Source organism: Lepus europaeus, chromosome 7, assembly GCF_033115175.1.
Source record: "Lepus europaeus isolate LE1 chromosome 7, mLepTim1.pri, whole genome shotgun sequence".
Classification (NCBI taxonomy): Eukaryota; Metazoa; Chordata; class Mammalia; order Lagomorpha; family Leporidae; genus Lepus; species Lepus europaeus.
The window spans coordinates 85,147,517-85,165,599 of record NC_084833.1 but is presented as its reverse complement, the minus strand read 5'-3'; the positions used below and the strand labels follow the sequence as shown (position 1 = coordinate 85,165,599).

Genomic DNA, 18,083 nt, shown 5'->3' with positions numbered 1-18,083 from the left:
TCATAGACCAGTATTGAGATACAATCACAAACACCGCTTTATAGGATGACAATTCTGATAGAACTTGAGGCCTTTAAGACACTAATATGTATGCTAGGTAATACATATTAAAAGGGAAAGCAGTTGTTACTCTGTGGAAATTTGCAACCTCCAACTTCCAGTTGCATGGTACTTCATGAGACTAGTTACTGTGTAAAGATGTCACTGCCTTAAACAGAGCAAATTGGGAAGAGTTCATTCCTAAGGATATAGATGACCTTAAGAGTCTGAATAATTAAGAAGGCAAGGAGCTGAAATGTAACAAACAAAAATTTGTTTGTTGCTTAACAAAAATTCCTGTTGCTTAAGTAGCAACAAGAATATATAAAAAGCAAAAAACAAAAAAAATGACTACTCATAGGAGGGAATGGTCAGAGGGAAGAGCATTGTGTACACCAGGAAAGGCTGTATGTGAAGAAAACAATCATCTATTTTGCTATTTCAGATCAAGGAAGTTTACCTTTATTTTGGCAGTTATATAATTATTTGAATTTGTTAGCTTACCTAGATGGCTCAGGCATTAGAATGCTAATGGAAAATTCATTAGGTGGGAAGCCAAACAACAGCTTTCTCTTCCAAATTTCACTTCCGCAGTGAAGGTAACAATCTGGACTTCTGGAAACAGGGTCTATATGGTCAATATGGAGGTAACAAAAATGGATGCTCAAAGGCAGGAATAACTAAGAATGTTAAACTTAAAATATAGAGTATACAGAACAGGAGCCACTGGAGGAAAGAATAAACAAAATAGATCTTCATGGCTTCCTTACATAATTTAAATCACATTACGTTGGCTGTTCTATATGAGCTTACAATTCAATCACATGGTTTTGTGTTGTTTCAATTTTTTTTCAGATTTTATTAATTTTGAAATGCAGAATGGTGCATAGAAAAAGAGACAAAGGAGAGGGAGAGAGACAGGAGAGATCTGTGGCTGGTTCCTTCCTCAAATGGCTTGCAAAAACCAGGGCTGGACCAGTCTGAAGCCAGGATCCAGAAACTTCATCCAAATCTCCCACATGGGCGGCAGTAACCCAAGTACTTGAGCCATCATTCACTGCTTCAAAATGTTGTTTTTTTTCTCTTGATTTCAAGATGCTCAAGGACACAAACCTCTTCCTCTTCTTTTATATTTGCCTAAACCCCACCACACCCAGCAGTCTTTGGCATACATTAAAACAAGTTTTTGAGTCATTGGATTTAAGCATTAACAAAGAATGTTTCCCTCACCACTTCCCCTCCCCAGAAAGCCCTAATATTTCCTGCCAAAGAACAACTTTACAGTTTCCCACATCAAACATTAAAGGTAAATCTCTCCAGAAATCTTGGCAACTCTAAGAAACATTATGTTGTACAGTTCGCTTTATGAAAGTGCTATCAAGTCACATAAATGAAAAAAAAAAAAAATCACAGACCTGGTGACAGAACACAAGCCTATAGCTAATCTTTTAATGGAGAAATAGAATGGCAAACATAGTCTCTGGTGATGTACTGAAGGAATATGAATAAGGAACTAAGGGTTTATGACTTTAGGGGAAAATATAGAACCCAAGCAATTTTTTGGCATCATCAGACAGGTGCTCCAACAATCGATCAAATGTATTTAATCTGGCACTGACTTAATTCCATAGGTGGAAAAAGGATAAAAGTAAATTAGGAGCTGGCATCCTGTAATAGCAGGTAAAGCTGCAACGTGCCAGCATCCCATATGGGAACAGGTCCGTGTCCTGACTGTTCCACTTCCAATACAGCTCCCTGCTACAGGTCTGAAGAAAGCAGCAGATGGCCCAACTGCTTAGGCCACTGCCACCCACATGAGAAACCTGGATGAAGCTCTTGGCTGCTTGCTTTGGCCTGGCTCAAGCCCCAGTGGTTGTGGCCACTTGTGGATTGAGCCAACAGATGGAAAACCTCTATCACTCTCCTTGTAACTCTTTCAAATAAATAAATGAAATCTAAAAAAAAAAAAAAAAAAAAAAAACTACAGATTGCAGATCCCATCTAAGATTAGGCAGCATAAAGTAGTAAACCTGGTACTAAAATGCTGAAATGCATGCCTTATTGCAAGCCACATTTCCTTTTATTTTTGCTTTCTTTGTTGCTAACCACTGCCTCTACTATTTAACTATAACCTCCACTCTTCCCCATACTGTCTCATTTTGGGCAGCTTACTTTTTCCATTTTTTTTTTTTTTATTTTTTATTTATTTTTTGGCAGGCAGAGTGGATAGTGAGAGAGAGAGACAGAGAGAAAGGTCTTCCTTTGCCGTTGGTTCACCCTCCAATGGCCACCGCGGCCGGCGCGCTGCGGCCGGCGCACCTTGCTGATCCGAAGCTAGGAGCCAGGTGCTTCTCCTGGTCTCCCATGTGGGTGCAGGGCCCAAAGACTTGGGCCATCCTTCACTGCCTTCCCGGGCCATAGCAGAGAGCTGGCCTGGAAGAGGGGCAACTGGGATAGAATCCGGCGCCCCAACCGGGACTAGAACCCGGTGTGCCGGCGTCGCAAGGCGGAGGATTAGCCTGTTAAGCCACGGCGCCGGCCTACTTTTTCCATTTTGTCTCTGTATGAAACTGAGTACATACACACTCGCGTGCTTTTTGTAAAAGTAATTTCCATCATCTTTGGCCAAACAAGAACTCTACCAACAAAAGCCAGATTGCCTCATGAACTTGAGAAATATTTGCATAAACTTTATTTTTCCCAATGCTGGATTCAAGATTGCTGAAGTAAGAAAGGATCCTCACTGAGTACAGCTAACTGGAAATCAGAAAGCAGTGATACAAGATTCAGATGCTATTAGGTTGTTGATTAACAGAGTAACTACAGAACAGTGAAGAAGAAAGAACAATCTCATTAAAAGGTAAAGGAAAAGGGTAATGGTTGTCTAAAGTACACTTGGAAACAGAGAAGTCAAGTCAGACCCTGAGAAGGGCAAAAAATGTATTGCTGAAGATTGAAACATTTAGCAATTAGCCTAGTTTGGATAATGTAAGCACAGGCTTGGAGTTGAACACTTGGGTTTAAATTCTTACCTATAGCGATTAAGAATATGAGCTGAGCAGCAGTACTTCTATCTAACTCACAGAGGTTTAAATGATGTAAATACATACACTGCTTAGAATACAAAGTGGCATTCAAAAATTGGCCGCTTTTATAATTATGGACAGCAGGGTCCACAACAGGACTGCTAGTCTCCCAGAGTCTGTAGACTTCAGAGAAGAGCAGTTTCTCAGAGGCTAGAGCATCACAAGATTCACACTCAAGACCATAAAAGAGTGAATCCTTTACTAAAGTTTAGATCACACAGTAATGTAAATTTAACCACTAGGTGGCAATGATACAGTTGAATTTCACTGAAAAGAATTTTGAAAACAATGGGCAGATCCAGACACAAATTTCAAAAAGCTTCTTTAGTATATATTTTTACTTCAGAAAAATTATTTTATATACAACTTATAGCAGAATGTGTAACTACCTGGTTAACTCCTGATGTGTTTTTTCACTGTGCACTGAGACAATTCATGCAATGAATACAACTGTTAAATGTTTTCATCACAAGTCTTTTGAAAATTCTAGACACATATTTCATAAATGTAACAGAAATTATGGAATGCTAAAACCTTTTTAAAGTTTTAGAATCCTAAGAAAGGCACTATAAAGTGTTAAGGATCTCTATGAAATAAACTTTGTGAAAATGACTAAAAGTAATTCCAAATTTTTTTGAAACTCTGGGTCAATACATGAAATGGAAACATTTTGCTTTTCAATTACAAATTGATATTAATATATTCAGCCTTTTAATGTCTTAAATACCTATTGAGTTACTGAAAAAAAATCAACATTGTGTCTTGAATTTTAGAATAATCCCTTTTCACAAATATCAAAATAATAAACAGTAACACCCTTTAATGTCTGACACTTTCCATAGTTATTTATGCTTTCTTTGGAAGACAGGATACAAACATGATTTATATAAAATAAAAACTTTACCCCTTTCTTTTTTTTTCATTCTCAGTGAACCAGGTTTGACAAAAGTTTTCAAATTACATATAACATTTCCAAGCACTCAGTTCAAAAAACAAAATGGCTTATTAACTTTCATATTCCAGTGATGTTGTTCCCCTAAGCAATGTGGAAGCTCATATAATACATAACATTATAAAATATGTACTATAATTAAATGAATAAATAATAAGCCTACATTGGTACCCAATTCATAAACAAAGACCAAATTGTTTAAAGCCTATTTATTCCCTTTGTATAAATAAGCATTTTCCCCACATTCTAAATTCCTGTTTCCTACAAATGATCAGAGTATTTTTATATGAGTTATGTGAATTTTTCATTTAGTAATTACTTCCTATATTTACTTAATTTCCAGAATAATCTCCCCCTCTTGCTACCCATACAAGAGTAAAGAACAGATGTATGAAACCTAAACAACTTTTATAATTCATAGGTCAGTTTCCCCATCATTACTAGACTTCATTTTTTAAATTATTAAATATCATCTTGAAATCTAACAACACAGTTCCTTCTCATTCTGTCAGCTTATACGATATACGCAAAACAGACAACCATTTAAGATGGTTAGCACAAAATTAGCTGTGGCAGCCTTCACAAATCAAGCAAAAGATTTTGGGAAAGTGCTCAATCTGTTCACTCTTACCTCTAACTTCTGTTAGAAAATTTAGGGAATGCTATTATTACAGAAGGGTAACTGGTGACTTACAAAAGTGAATACACATGTGCATGTAATTTATATCTGTACAGAATCATTTTATGACTATTTACACAAGGGGATGAGACACAGATGATGAAAACACATAATCCTTAAACCACTTGGTACATTTCTGTATCTGTATTTCACAGGACAGTGAGAATTCAGAATACAAAGAAAATTATGCCATATTTTAAAGTCATAAACACAATTATCAAAACAATGATTAAAACTAGAAATGGCATTACTGACTTGAGTTTGTCATCTTCTGTTTATTTCTGATGGTGGCTCGAAGTTTACGTATTACCAGTTTATCAGGTAGAATCATATCACCTTGTTGTTCTAGGTAATCCAACAAATTTTCAGTCCATTGTAGGGCAGCTGTATGATTAACATGCTTCTCTGGGATCAGTTCTATTTCCTCCTCCTCATTTTCACTAGATTCTTCTGTTTGGCCTTGTGCTCTTCTGATGATTTCACTGTCAGTTAACACTTCATAGCCTGGTTCAGTACTGTCTACTTCAAACCATTTTTCAAGGTTCTCAGTCGTCATATTTTCCAAGCCTTTGGTATGTTGTAAAATGGTGGCCACAGTAGCCACAGAAATATCTTGTTCATCAAAGTCCAAGCCTTCTTTCTCCTCTATGACAGGGAGAATCTGCTTCCACGCTCTGCTGATGGTAACTGGTTTTACTAAGTTCCATGCCATTGCTATTTCATAAAGCGCATCCAGCAGAGTTAGCTTCTTCCAGAACGACTTCAGGTCGTTGCCTTCTTCCAAGTTGTTCTGGAGAAGGCCTGCACGATAGTTTCTCTTCATTGTTGAGATGACCCCCTGATCTAAGGGCTGAATCAATGACGCCACATTAGGTGGTAAATATTTAGCAAATATTTGGCCATCATCTGATCGCAAAACATTTTCATTTGGATGTGTTGGTGAATTATCCAACAAAAGCACAGCCTTTTCCTGCAGTCCTTTGGATCTTAAGTACTCTCGAACTTGCGGAACAAAAATCTTGTCAAACCACTGTCGGAAAATGGAAAGATCCATCCATGCACCTTTTTGGCTGAAGTAAGAAACTGGCAGATTTAAGGTATCAGTCGACTTGAAGGAGCGAGGCTTCTTTGCTTTCCCCACAACACAAAGTTTAAGTTTGTGTAAACCCGTCGCATTGGCACAACACATGATGGTGACTCTTTCTTCAATTGATTTCTGTCCTGACATGGCACCTTTACCTTTGATTACAGAAGTCCTGGAAGGTAGGCACTTCCAAAAGAGTCCAGTTTCATCTGCATTGTAGATTTGTTCAGGCTGCAAATTCTCTCGTTCAATAAAATCTCGAAAGTTGTTACAAAAATCTTCCACCGCAGTCTCATCTCCATTTAATCTTTCATTTCTAATGTTAATCTCTCTGATGCTGTGCCGCTGCTTAAAACGAGTTAACCAACCAGCAGAGGGGTTGAAATCACCATCCATTCCCAAAGCATAAAAGAAAAACTCTGCCCTTTTTGCACAAATGGGTCCAGATATGGGATTCCCTTTTGCTCTTTGCTGGTTGAACCACTCCAGCATTGCTTTGTCTAGTTCCTCATACATGGATGGCTTCATCGATTTCCTCTTGGCCAGAAGACTAGTGGAATCGGAACTACTTGCGTAAGTTATAATCTTTTCCTTATTTTTTCTTATGTCTCGAACTGTTGTTTCACCAATGCCATAAATCACTGCCAGTTGTTTGGAAGAACCCCCGTCTTCAAGTTTCTTTATTATATCAAGTTTATCCTTAATGGTCAACACCACACGCTTCCGTTTCCCTGACATTCTGAGGCTCTGAGATTCACCCCACACTCACCCTATAGCAATCCACAAAATCCTGCCTTTTCTTTGACAGACTCACATTAACAAGCCTTACACAGTCTTTTACACCTCACCGGCAACGTGATGGCCCCGACCCCCTCCCCCGGGGGGGTCTCTTCTGGCTGGCAGGGGGCGGCAAAGGAAGAGGAAGTTTGGATAGGCCTTTAACTTAGACGGGCAGCAGAGGAGGCCCTGGGTCACCGCGGATAATCCGGATTACAGACATGTGTAGTGTTACCCCGAAAGCCACGAGGAAGACTAGAAGAACCCCATCGTGGCTACGAATCTCCTTCACATCCAGACCCGGAGGAAAGTCCCGTCGGTAACCCTCGCCACACCCCAAAGTTAAGCAAAGAGCGGAAGAGCCGGAGTCGAGGACGGGCCCCCTTCCCCGGGGAGCGATTACGTTTGATTCCTGCCCCTGCAGACAGGCCCTCCCGCCGCGCAGGCCCGCTTTCCCGGGTCCGGCTGAGCCTGCACAGCCCTCCCGGTCCCGCACAGCCCGCCGGGCCCCGCTCCCACCTCAGTTGCAACCAGGACCCCGCAACTGCTCCCTGACTACCGCGCGGCAGCAGCTCCTCCCCCAGCGCACGCTCCCGGAAGACGCCCCCTCCCGCCGCCCGGCTCCTCCCCTCTCCCCACCCAGAGGCGGGACTTCCCTTAGTCCCCGGAAGGAGGAGGAGCGTCGTGTGTTATAAATGGATGCCGTTCGCGGACGCGGAGGTGGAGGCGGGGACCTGGGCTGTGGAGTTTTGTAAGGTGAGGACGCGAGGGCGGGGCGAGGCCAGGTGCAGGTCGCGCCTCGCTCTGCCTCCTGCTGCTAATAGGGGCGGGGAAGCTGAGCCCCCGGGCTGGCGCGGGGAAAGACACCCGCGAGCGCTGTCGTGGTGGGCTGGACAGGGACCCTCAGCCCCGTGCCACAGCATTTCTCTCCCTGCACAACTGCGGAGCTGCCGAGGGGGTGGGGATGACCTTGTGAGTGTCTGGCCTCCACAGACACTTGTTTGTGTTGCGGGTGCAGAGCCGCTTCTGGGTCTGAGGGCCTCTGCGCTGCCGCGCGCGTCTCCGGGAGGTTGTATTCGCGGGTCCGTGTCCTGGCGACGGCGCCTCTCCCTGCCGGAGGCACAGTGACTGGCGAGTGGGCGGGCAGAGTGCCCTGGGCGCCCGCATCCCGCCGAAAGCCAGGTCTCTAATCGGGCGAGTGGCGCCGGTGCGCGCTCCTCCGCCTGCCACGCCTTCCTGCAGGGTCGAGTGAGTGAGCCGCTGTCGGTGTCACCTGTGGTGAAGAAGGTCGTGGCTGGATCTCCCCTCAGAAACTGCGGACCCGGATTTTCAGTGGGGGCGGTTGGCTTTCCTCTCTTTATATGTTTCTTATTTTCCTAGTTTCTGTTCCGTGTTGCGCTGTCGTTTTTTTCCAGCCAGTGGAAGGACTATAATCAATTTATTTACAGCGGTGTAATAGGAATTTAAGTATACACATACACAGGAGCCCTCTGATTGTCTACCATGCCGGCTTGTTTTGGGTGAGCCCCGTTAAATTTCATCAGATGTGAGCTCCTTGGGAGCGGAGACCGTGTTTATTTTTTCTGTTGACGCCACAGCTCCAAGCATGTGCTGGCTTTGTGGTAGACTTCAGTGAATTATTTCTTTGCTTTATTAATGCCGCTCTAAACTGCTGTATGGAAGAAAACATCAAGGAGGGGTGATGTTTTACAAATAAGAGGACATCTCTTCTAGTGGGATTTCAAAAAAATGGTCTGGGATTCCTCTGCCATTCAAATCTTGGAACTGTAAACCAACACCTTCATTGGGCAAAGTGGGATATTTCTAGAATGGATTTTATGAGTGTTGAAAGGCCAACAGAGAACACACAAAAACATTGGAATAAAAGAAAAGCTTTGTTGTCAGTAGCTGACATGCTGTCTCTCCATAAGCAAGAGAGCAGCAACCCATGGTTAGATAACAGGTCTTACTATAGCCCTGTAGAGAGAAGCAAGTGGGAGCAACAGATTATCTTAGGGTAGAGGGTGGAAGTAATACTCATGAATGGGTCATCTAGACATCACCTGACTTGTGGTAAACCAGGCCCATTTCCAGGAAACAGAAACCTATTTCCAAGAAACCCAAACTTATCTTGCAAGAAGGCACCTAGGATAAGATGGCATCAGTCTTGCCAAGAAGTATGAATTAGCCTCAAACTCTAGAAGAAAGGGAATTCCTGATGAAAAATTCAGTGGCACTGTCAAATTACCTTCTTTTAGTTGCATAAAGAACACAAAGGAAATGGATTATGACCTTTCACCTATTTTGTAAACAACATAGCTGTATATGTATGTCTTATGTGATATTAACCATGATGCACAAAGATGTGATAGTATTGATTTCATTCACTTATTTAATGCTTTCTGTTCGGAGTCTCTGTTTTTCTCTTTGCCTAAAGGGAACATATCATTACAGAAGCTTGATAAGATTCTCATTTCAAGAAATTGAGTGTGTATTCAGCATATGAAGAAATTACATCCATTTGCATGGAGCCTTTATTTGAATGAATTCTAAAGACCCAAGATGCCTTACCCATTAACCTAGCTTTACTTTCTCATTTCTTTCCCAGGTTCACTTAACATTTTCCCTCTGTGGCCATTCTTCTCGCCCCAGCCAGCAGTATTGTAAAGCTATCCACAATTTGAAAAGAGGAGCCAACCATATGCAAATTATCTTTATTTTTATTTATTTATTTGTTTACTTATTGACAGGCAGAGTGGACAATGAGAGAGAGACAGAGAGAAAGGCCTTCCTTTTTCCGTTGGTTCACCCCCGCAAGTGACCGTTGCAGCCGGCGCACCGCGCCAATCCGAAGCCAGGAACCAGGTGCTTCTCCTGGTCTCCCATGCGGGTGCAGGGCCCAAGCACTTGGGCCATCCTCCACTGCCCTCCCGGGTCACAGCAGAGAGTTGGACTGGAAGAGGAGCAGCCGGGACAGAATCTGGCGCCTCGACCGGGACTAGAACCCCGGGTGCTGGCGCCACAGGCGGAGGATTAGCCCATTGAGCCACGGTGCCAGCCTATCTTTATTTTTCAATAACAGTGTTTTACTTTATTGATGTGACACTTTAGAAATAGGAGAGAGATCCTGTCAAGAGGGAAATCTACAAATTTTCATCTCTTTTGCACATTCTTTTCTTTTCTAGTGGATGAGTAATTCCAAGAAGTTTCTGACCTAACTTATGTGCGCTAAAATCATTTACATCATAATAGAAAATCATGTTTGCAGATTCTTTTAAAAAAAAAACTTTTATTTAATAAATATAAATTTCCAAAGTACAACTTTTGGATTATAGTGGCTTTTCCCCCCATAACCTCCCTCCCACCCACAACCATTCCATCTCCCACTGCTTCTCCAATCCCATTCTTCATCAAGATTCATTTTCAATTTCTTTTTTTTTGCTTTTTATTAATTTAATAAATATACATTTACAAAGTACAACTTTTGCATTATTGCAGCTTTTCCCCCCATAACCTCCCTCCCACCCACAACCATCCCATCTCCCTCTCCCATCCCACTCACATCAAGATTCATTTTCAATTATTTTTATATACAGAAGATCAACTTAGTATACACTAAGTAAAGATTTCAACAGTTTGCACCCACACAGAAACACAAAGTGTAAAGTACTGTTTGAGTACTAGTTATAGCATTTATTCACATTGTACAACAGAGTAAGGACAGAGCTCCTACATGGGGAGTAAGTGCACAGTGATTCCTGTTGATTTAACAATTGACACTCTTATTTATGACGTCAGTAATCACCTGAGGCTCTTGTCATGAGCTGCCAAGGCAGTGGAAGCTGAGTGAGTTCACAAACTCCGATCTTATTTAGGCAAGGCTATAGTCAAAGTGGAGGTTCTCTCCTCCCTTCAGAGAAAGGTACCTCCTTCTTTGGTGGCCCATTCTTTCCGCTGGGATCTCACAGAGATCTTTCATTTAGTTTGTTTTTTTCTTTTTTTTCTTTTTTTTTTTTTTGCCACAGTGTCTTGGCTTTCCATGCCTAAAATACTCTCGTGGACTTTTTAGCCGGATCTGAATGCCTTAAGGTCTGATTCTGAGGCCAGAGTTCTGTTTAGGACCTCTGCCATTCTATGAGTCTGCTGTGTATCCCACTTCCCATGTTGGATTGTTCTCTCCTTTTTAATTCTATCAGTAAGTATTAGCAGACACTAGTCTTGTTTACGTGATCCCTTTGACACTTAATTCTATCTTTATGATTAATTATGAACTTAAACTGATCACTTTGACTAGCAGATTCTAAACCATATTAATGGTTGTTTTCCCAAACTAAAATTTAGCGTGATTGGGAGATAAATAATAAATTTTTAAACCTTAACTTTTTTATATTGTACAGATATGATGTTTGCAGTGGTCGGTATATAGCACTGGCAGAGGAAACTGGAGACTTGGTTTCTAATCCCTGCTCTATCACTAACGAGCTGTGTGGTAAGTCATTTAAACTCTGTGTCGTTGGCCTTGATATTTGTAAATGAAGAAAGAGAATATCATCCTTCTAGGATCATTATGAGGATTTAAAAATAATATGAAAATGTACTAAGACTTATAAATGAAAGGGGATTTCTTTTATAGCATAACTGTTCAGTTATAGTCTTCTTAATAGTGTGACAGTCTTTTCTATCATTGTCATATAGTCACCTATTTATATGACAAATAACTGTCTCTTGAGCATAAGACAGTCATCTAGTATGCCTAAATCTACTTTTGGATACTAATAAAATCACCTCTCACTTGTACATATTTGCTTTAGTAGAGCTATTGAAACCATCTTTGTCACTTGTTTTCATAATGTTTTTTCATTATTTCTCCCAATTCAAACAGGTTTACATTTTTTTAACTTTTATTTAATGAATATAAATTTCCAAAGTACAGCTTATGGATTACAATGGCTTTTTCCCCCCCATAACTTCCCTCCCACCTGCAACCCTCCCCTCTCCCGCTCCATTCACATCAAGATTCATTTTCAATTATCTTTATATACAGAAGATCAATTTAGCATATATTAAGTAAAGCTTTCAACAGTTTGCACCCACACAGAAACACATGAGTTGCCAAGGCTATGGAGGCCTTTTGAGTTCGCCGATTCTGATCATATTTAGACAAGGTCATAGTCAAAGTGGAAGTTCTCTCCTCCCTTTAGAGAAAGGTACCTCCTTCTTTGATGACCTGTTCTTTCCACTGGGATCTCACTCACAGAGATCTTTCATTTAGGTCATTTCATTTTTTTTTCTTTTTTGCCACAGTATCTTGGCTTTCCATGCCTGAAATACTCTCATGGGCTTTTCAGCCAGATATGAATGCCTTAAGGGCTGATTCTGAGGCCAGAGTGCTGTCAAATGGGTTTACATTTAAAAACCTTATATTCTTAGTACAGTGAAGTGAACAAGCACTCTTAGCTTATGCAAATTTAACCATATATGCTTAAAATACTTCTTTGTACTACATGGCTTCAGAATATAAGCTATTTAATTTACCTGGTGCTTAATCTAAGAAACAGTTTAAAAATCTCTTTAAAACTAGAGATGAAACTGGTTAGTTGTATTATCAAGTAGTGTGGTACATACAAAATCAGACTTTGAAAGGTAATACGCATCCAGAGATTTTTTTTAAATGTTAATTGTGATCACATGCAGTTTTCATTTATGCTGATCTTAATAGAAGCCTTCTGAGAGATACAGCCCAAGAATAATTCCAAATAGCAAAGTGGTCTGTTTACTAGGATTTGTTAGATTATAATTATGATGCTGATCATGTCTTATAGTAGATACCGTCATAAGTTTATGCTTCATCCTATATAATTTTCTGATGTATAATCATATCAAGGATATTGTTCTGATTTTATGAGGTATTATTCTTACAGAGCCAGTCATATTGCTTTATGATCATACATGAATGTACAATCAAATGAATGATATCCTCTCCCCTCCTCCCCACGTCCTCTCCTTTCTGCCTTAGAAAGTAATCATCTTGGAAAGCTATAAAATTGGTTCAGTTGCCATTGCTCCAACAATTTTTGGCATCTCATTTTTGGAATTACCTTCAGAGTTTGCAGTACTTTTTATGTGAAATATTTTTAATGATAGTTAATTTTTATCTTATGAAGATTTCATTATGGAAATTGCTGAGTCATTTATAATTTAGACAAACACATGAAGTGGATGTTGAAGCCACTCTTCAGAATAAAAGCATGAAACTTCATTTTTAAAATTTTTTTATTTTCATGTTCTTGATACTATACTTTTTAGAAAAACTCCAGGAATATTCTGTGCCATTGTAGAAGTACTGCGATAATCAGTCTTATGAGGTTATTTCTTTGAAAGGAATAGTAGTCAGTTGGATATATAAGCTTTTGCATATGTATTGTGAAGTCAGTGTTGTTATATTGTGATTTTACTTCTATTCCTTAGCAACCACAGATGTGTGTGTGTGTGTGTGTATTTATGTATGTTACTGTTTTCTTACCTGTCACTAATTGTTTCATAGGTTTGTGATAATTTTAATGAAATTCACCCTTTTCCTAAATTAGAAACTGATAGATTTTGTTTTCCTTTCCAATAAGATGCTCTGCTTTGCCAAGAAACTTTTTTTTCATCTTACTACATTATGGGGTTGTTAGTAAGTTTTCTGTTGGATTATACTATATCTTTAATGTTCCATGGTTTAAGGCATTGCCATTTTACTAAAGAAGGTAGAAGCTCCAATTTTCGTGGATAGGTTATCTCTCAATATTGCACTACTCTGTTTTTAACATCAGTTACAAATTTGAGATTTTCTTGATTGGTCCTTTATGTTATAAGTCATGTTATTTCTGTGTTCAGAATCCTTCTTTGCCTCATCTGGTGATCCCCTCCTACTTTTCCATCCTTGATCCTTTTTTCCAGGTATAAATCTTTTTTTTTGTTGTTTGTTTATTTGGAAGTTGGAGTTACAGAGAGAGGTAGAGAAAGAAGAGAGAGGATTTCCATCCAATGGTTCACTCCCCAGAGGGCCACAAGGGCTGGAGCTGTGCTGCTCTGAAGCCAGGTGCCAGAAGCTTCTTCCTTGTCTCCCACATGGGTGCAGGGGCCCAAGGACTTGGGCCATCTTCTTCTGCTTTCCCAGGCCATAGCAGAGAGCTAGGTGGGAAGAGGAGCAGCCGGGACTAGAACCCGCCCTCACATGGGATGCCAGCACTTCAGGCCAGGGCTTAACCCGCTATGCCACAGCGCCAGCCCCAGTATAAATCTTTTTTTGCTCGGCGCCGTCCTCGTCCAGCAAGAGACAGAGACCGAACACTTTGCACGGGGTTCCTTTATTGCTCGGCAAGCAGGAGATCCAGCTTCGATCTCTTCTGGGCAGGAACTTCCCTTACACCCGCGTAGCAAGGGTTTATATGCACAATACACGTCACAAATCAGGTGATAGGCTAGAAGCGCGGGGATAGGACAATCTCGTGGCAAGGCGGGAAGGAGCGAGCTAGAGCGGGAAATCTAAGGCGGGAAGGAGCGAGCAAGAGCGGGAACTCCCTGAGATGAGGAAGAACCCGGAAGCAGGGAGTCGGCGCCATCTTAGGGGCACGGTTCCTCCGGTCTGGTTCCCTACATCTCCCTCCTTTTGTTTTTGCACAAATCACATCCCCGACGGCCCTGGCTCATGAGGGCCGGGAGAATATTTACTAGGCAGAGAGTAGAGGTGCATACCCAGCGTGCTTGTGATCCGTTAGTTACGGAACTTCAAGGGCCTGGCCACAACCCCTGATGTCTCCGTTAGGGATCAGTTTTTATTCCCTTTTGCTGGGGCAGGCTGGGAATTGAACCTGCATGCATATGCATATGCTCTCCCAGGACCCCCGGAACCCCCGGGTGGACTCCTGCTGCAGTACCTTTGGTCTCGCATACCCAGTTTTCGCTCCCCGTCAGGGATGGGTGATACAGCCCAATGAATGAGAGGGGGAACAAGACAACTCGAGGAAGGTGTGTGCCTGATGGAGGCATTGTCCATATGTGAGGCGTGAGTAGGGATGGGGGGACGAGGGTTTTAATCGCTTTGTTAGCTGTTGGTGGCGGAGCTGGTCCTGTGGGCCTCCGCCATCAGAGATATGCACGGGTGCCGTAGTGCGCCAGCACGCCCACTGTCCAGGCGTACCAACACAGGGGGCTGAGAGGTAGGGGGATGAATGGACTACCTGTGGCAAATGGTCAGGACTAGAGGACCTGCGAGTACTTTGTAACTGGGTGGCATAGTACGACTGACCGCCAGAAGTGCATTGGAAGTATGAGGAATCGCAAGAGCTGTGCATGGATTCTTGAAAGGTCGAGCAAGGACAGGAGTGGTTTTTGCTATGGGGATCAGAAACGCGGGGTTTGGGCACACATATGTAGCCGCGTGGTAGGCCGGGGATCCCCTGGAGGGGCAGATATGCAGTTTTGTCCCCACAATCAGCTGTGGCGATGTGAGTACGCTGCAGTACGGTGTTGCTGGTCCCCCCCTTGCAGTCGCAAGGGTTGCCTACGTTCTGCAGTAAAGCAGTGGGGTTGGAGTTAAAGCCCGCATAAGAGCCAGGGAGCAAAGCCGCTGCCAGTATGAAGAAGCGGAAGGGGTGCATCTCACGTCTCGTTGTTTTGTTGCAATTTGTCGTCCTGTGAGAGCGTGGTAATCTCGGTTATCTCGGGGGAGATGTCGTCCGTAGGTGATAGAGGTGTATCTTGCGGCGGCGGGGCTGTTTTTCTGACCAATCTTTCCGGTATCCAGAGAGGTTCTCTTCCAGATTCCTGTGGGAAGACACAGACCGCGCCTCGGTTCCAGCATAATACCGGATCCGGGCCGTACCACTTTCCCGTGAGGACATCTTTCCAACGGACATAGCCTCGTGAAGATGGCTCCTTTAACATGTGTCTCTCAGCGGGGGACATAGAATGATCTGTCAAATTCAAAAAGTTTATAGTAAACAGTGCAAGGGAGAGGCGCATTCGAGGGGTTTTGCCCGTGGCAATTCCCTCCTTTTGTTTTAAGAGAAAAGCCTTGAGGGTTCGATGAGCCCTTTCAATTATGGCCTGTCCCTGAGGGTTATAAGGGATTCCAGTTTTATGTTGTACCTGCATACGGGTGCAGAAATCTTGGAATGATTTACTTGTGTATGCAGGACCATTATCTGTTTTTAAAGTTTTTGGTTTGCCCCAGGCTGCCCATGCAGCAAGGCAGTGATTAATGACATGGGTGGTACGCTCACCCGTCTCCAGAGAAGCAAAAATTACTTGGGAACAGGTGTCAACTGACACATGAACATACTTTAAGGTCCCAAACTCGGATATGTGGGTGACATCCATCTGCCAGATATGTCCTGGTAGTAATCCTCGGGGATTAACCCCCACCGAAGGCACAGGGGTTAAAGTAGGGCATGCGGCACAATGGCGAACAATATCGCGAGCGGCAGCACGAGAAAGACCGAATTTGGCGGCAAGGGTTTTTGCGTTTACATGGAACTCTGAATGAAACTGGATAGCCTGCTCTTCTGGGGAAGAAAATTGGAGTATCCAAATGGGGCGTGTGGCTTGATCAGCTATAGCATTGCCTGTGGTCATGGGTCCAGGTAAGGAAGAATGAGCTCTAATATGAGTAATAAAGAAAGGAGCAGACCGATTCCAAATAGATTTTTGCAGGGTGAGGAAAACTGTCGCTACGGAGGATGAAGAATTGACTAGTCCTGCGGCCTCAAGGATAGACACAGAATTAACCACATAGCGTGAATCAGACACAATATTGACAGGTCCGGGGAAATCAGAGAAGACTTGGTTAACTATAAGAAGTTCAGTTACCTGGGGGGAGTTAGTAGCGAATTGGAATGTTTTTGGCACAGATCCTGAAACAACATATGCACCGACTCCTGTTTTAGAACCGTCGGTATACACTACTGGGGCTCCCTGTAAGGGCTTTTGGGATGTGGACTTTGGAAAAATAACTGGGTGAGACTGAACAAAGGTTAGCAAAGGATCAGAGGGTGTTCTGTTTGTAATAGTTGCGGAAGTGGAGCAGACTAAAACCGCCCAAGCATCAGTACAAGCGATTAGCACACGTACCTGTTCCATGGAATAGGGGACAACAATGGTGGATGGTTCGCGTCCAAAATGTTGGATAGCCCTCTGAATGGCTAGGAGAGTTATCTCCGCCACTGCCACGGGATAGTAACTAATAGATCTAGTAGATGACATTGAGGGATGGATCCAGAGGAGAGGCCCATCCTGCCATAGGACCGCGGTGGGCTGTTTAAGGGTGTCGAGGACCCAAAGAGTAAGGTCTCCCGCAGGGTCCCAACGTTTTAGGGCAGCTTTACTAAGGGCATCGTTGACAATTGACAGTGCTTGTTTGGCCTCAGAGGTGAAGGTTCGGGGGGAAGCAAGATCCGGGTCTCCTTTAAGTATATTAAAGAGGGGCTGCAATGCAGCATTAGGAATGTTAAGGTAGGGCCTAATCCAATTGATATCCCCTAAAAGTTTTTGTAAGTCATTTAGAGTGGAGATAGCATTGATTTTTATTTGAATTTTTTGAGGTCTAATTTGAGTAGGGGCGACTATAGCCCCAAGATAAGAAACTACAGACGACAATTGCACCTTATTAGGTGCAATATGCAGCCCTGCCCCTTCCAGCACTTGTTGGAGTGTACTGTATAAGGCCAGGAGCCTCTCTGCTGTGGGGGCTGCACACAGTAGGTCGTCCATATAATGTAGGCACCTGCAGTCGGAATATCGGTCTCTAAGAGGTTTTAGTACTTGGGCTACATAGACTTGACACATGGTGGGGCTATTAGTCATACCCTGAGGCAAGACTGTCCACTCCCAACGCTTGTCCGGTTGTTCCTGGTTCTGGGTGGGGACAGTAAAAGCAAAACGTGGGGTATCCTTTTTGTCCAATGGAATGGAAAAGAAACAATCCTTAAGATCTATTACAATAACAGGCCATTGGTTGGGAAGTGCCGAAAGCAGAGGAAGACCACGTTGCACAGGGCCCATAGGCTGCATCTGTGCGTTGACTGCCCTAAGATCATGTAAGAGTCTCCATTGACCTAATTTTTTGCGGATGGCAAAAATAGGCGTATTCCATGGAGAGGTGGATGGGATCAAATGACCAGCGTTGACCTGCTCCAAGACCAGAGTGTTGACTGCCTCCAGTTTCTCCTGAGATAGGGGCCACTGTGGAACCCAGACGGGTACGTCCGTTAGCCACGAGATGGGTAAAGGCTCCACTGGTTTAGGAGGCGAAACAGTGACCCCTAGGAAAAACCCAGGCCAACTTTACTTGGTCTTTGTTTTGGTTCAATGGGGGAAGGGTGGCCCTGGAGCTGGACACCGAGTCCCTTGCCTGGGACGTAACCCATATTTTGTAGCATAGATCGTACTGCAGGGGAAGTGGTGACCAAAGCAACATCCATT

At 42.8% G+C, this 18,083-nt stretch overlaps 2 protein-coding genes across 5 annotated transcripts in view; one reads left to right on the top strand and one right to left on the bottom strand.

Annotated features, from left to right (window-relative positions):
- Nucleotides 1-356: 356 nt before the first annotated feature.
- On the bottom strand, nucleotides 357-7,185 carry JRKL (JRK like). Its single transcript, XM_062196911.1, has one exon. It carries the CDS (start codon nucleotides 6,576-6,578, stop codon nucleotides 5,004-5,006), a length of 1,575 nt encoding a protein of 524 aa, XP_062052895.1. The 5' UTR covers nucleotides 6,579-7,185; the 3' UTR covers nucleotides 357-5,003.
- Nucleotides 7,186-7,290: 105 nt separating this feature from the next.
- CCDC82 (coiled-coil domain containing 82) overlaps nucleotides 7,291-18,083 on the top strand; it is a 58,389-nt gene continuing 47,596 nt past the window's right edge. For all 4 annotated transcript variants that reach the window (XM_062196909.1, XM_062196907.1, XM_062196908.1 and 1 more), the window contains exons 1-2: nucleotides 7,291-7,373; nucleotides 11,015-11,106. The gene's annotated coding sequence lies outside the window, so the exon portion shown is untranslated. The remainder of the gene's footprint in view (nucleotides 7,374-11,014; nucleotides 11,107-18,083) is intronic.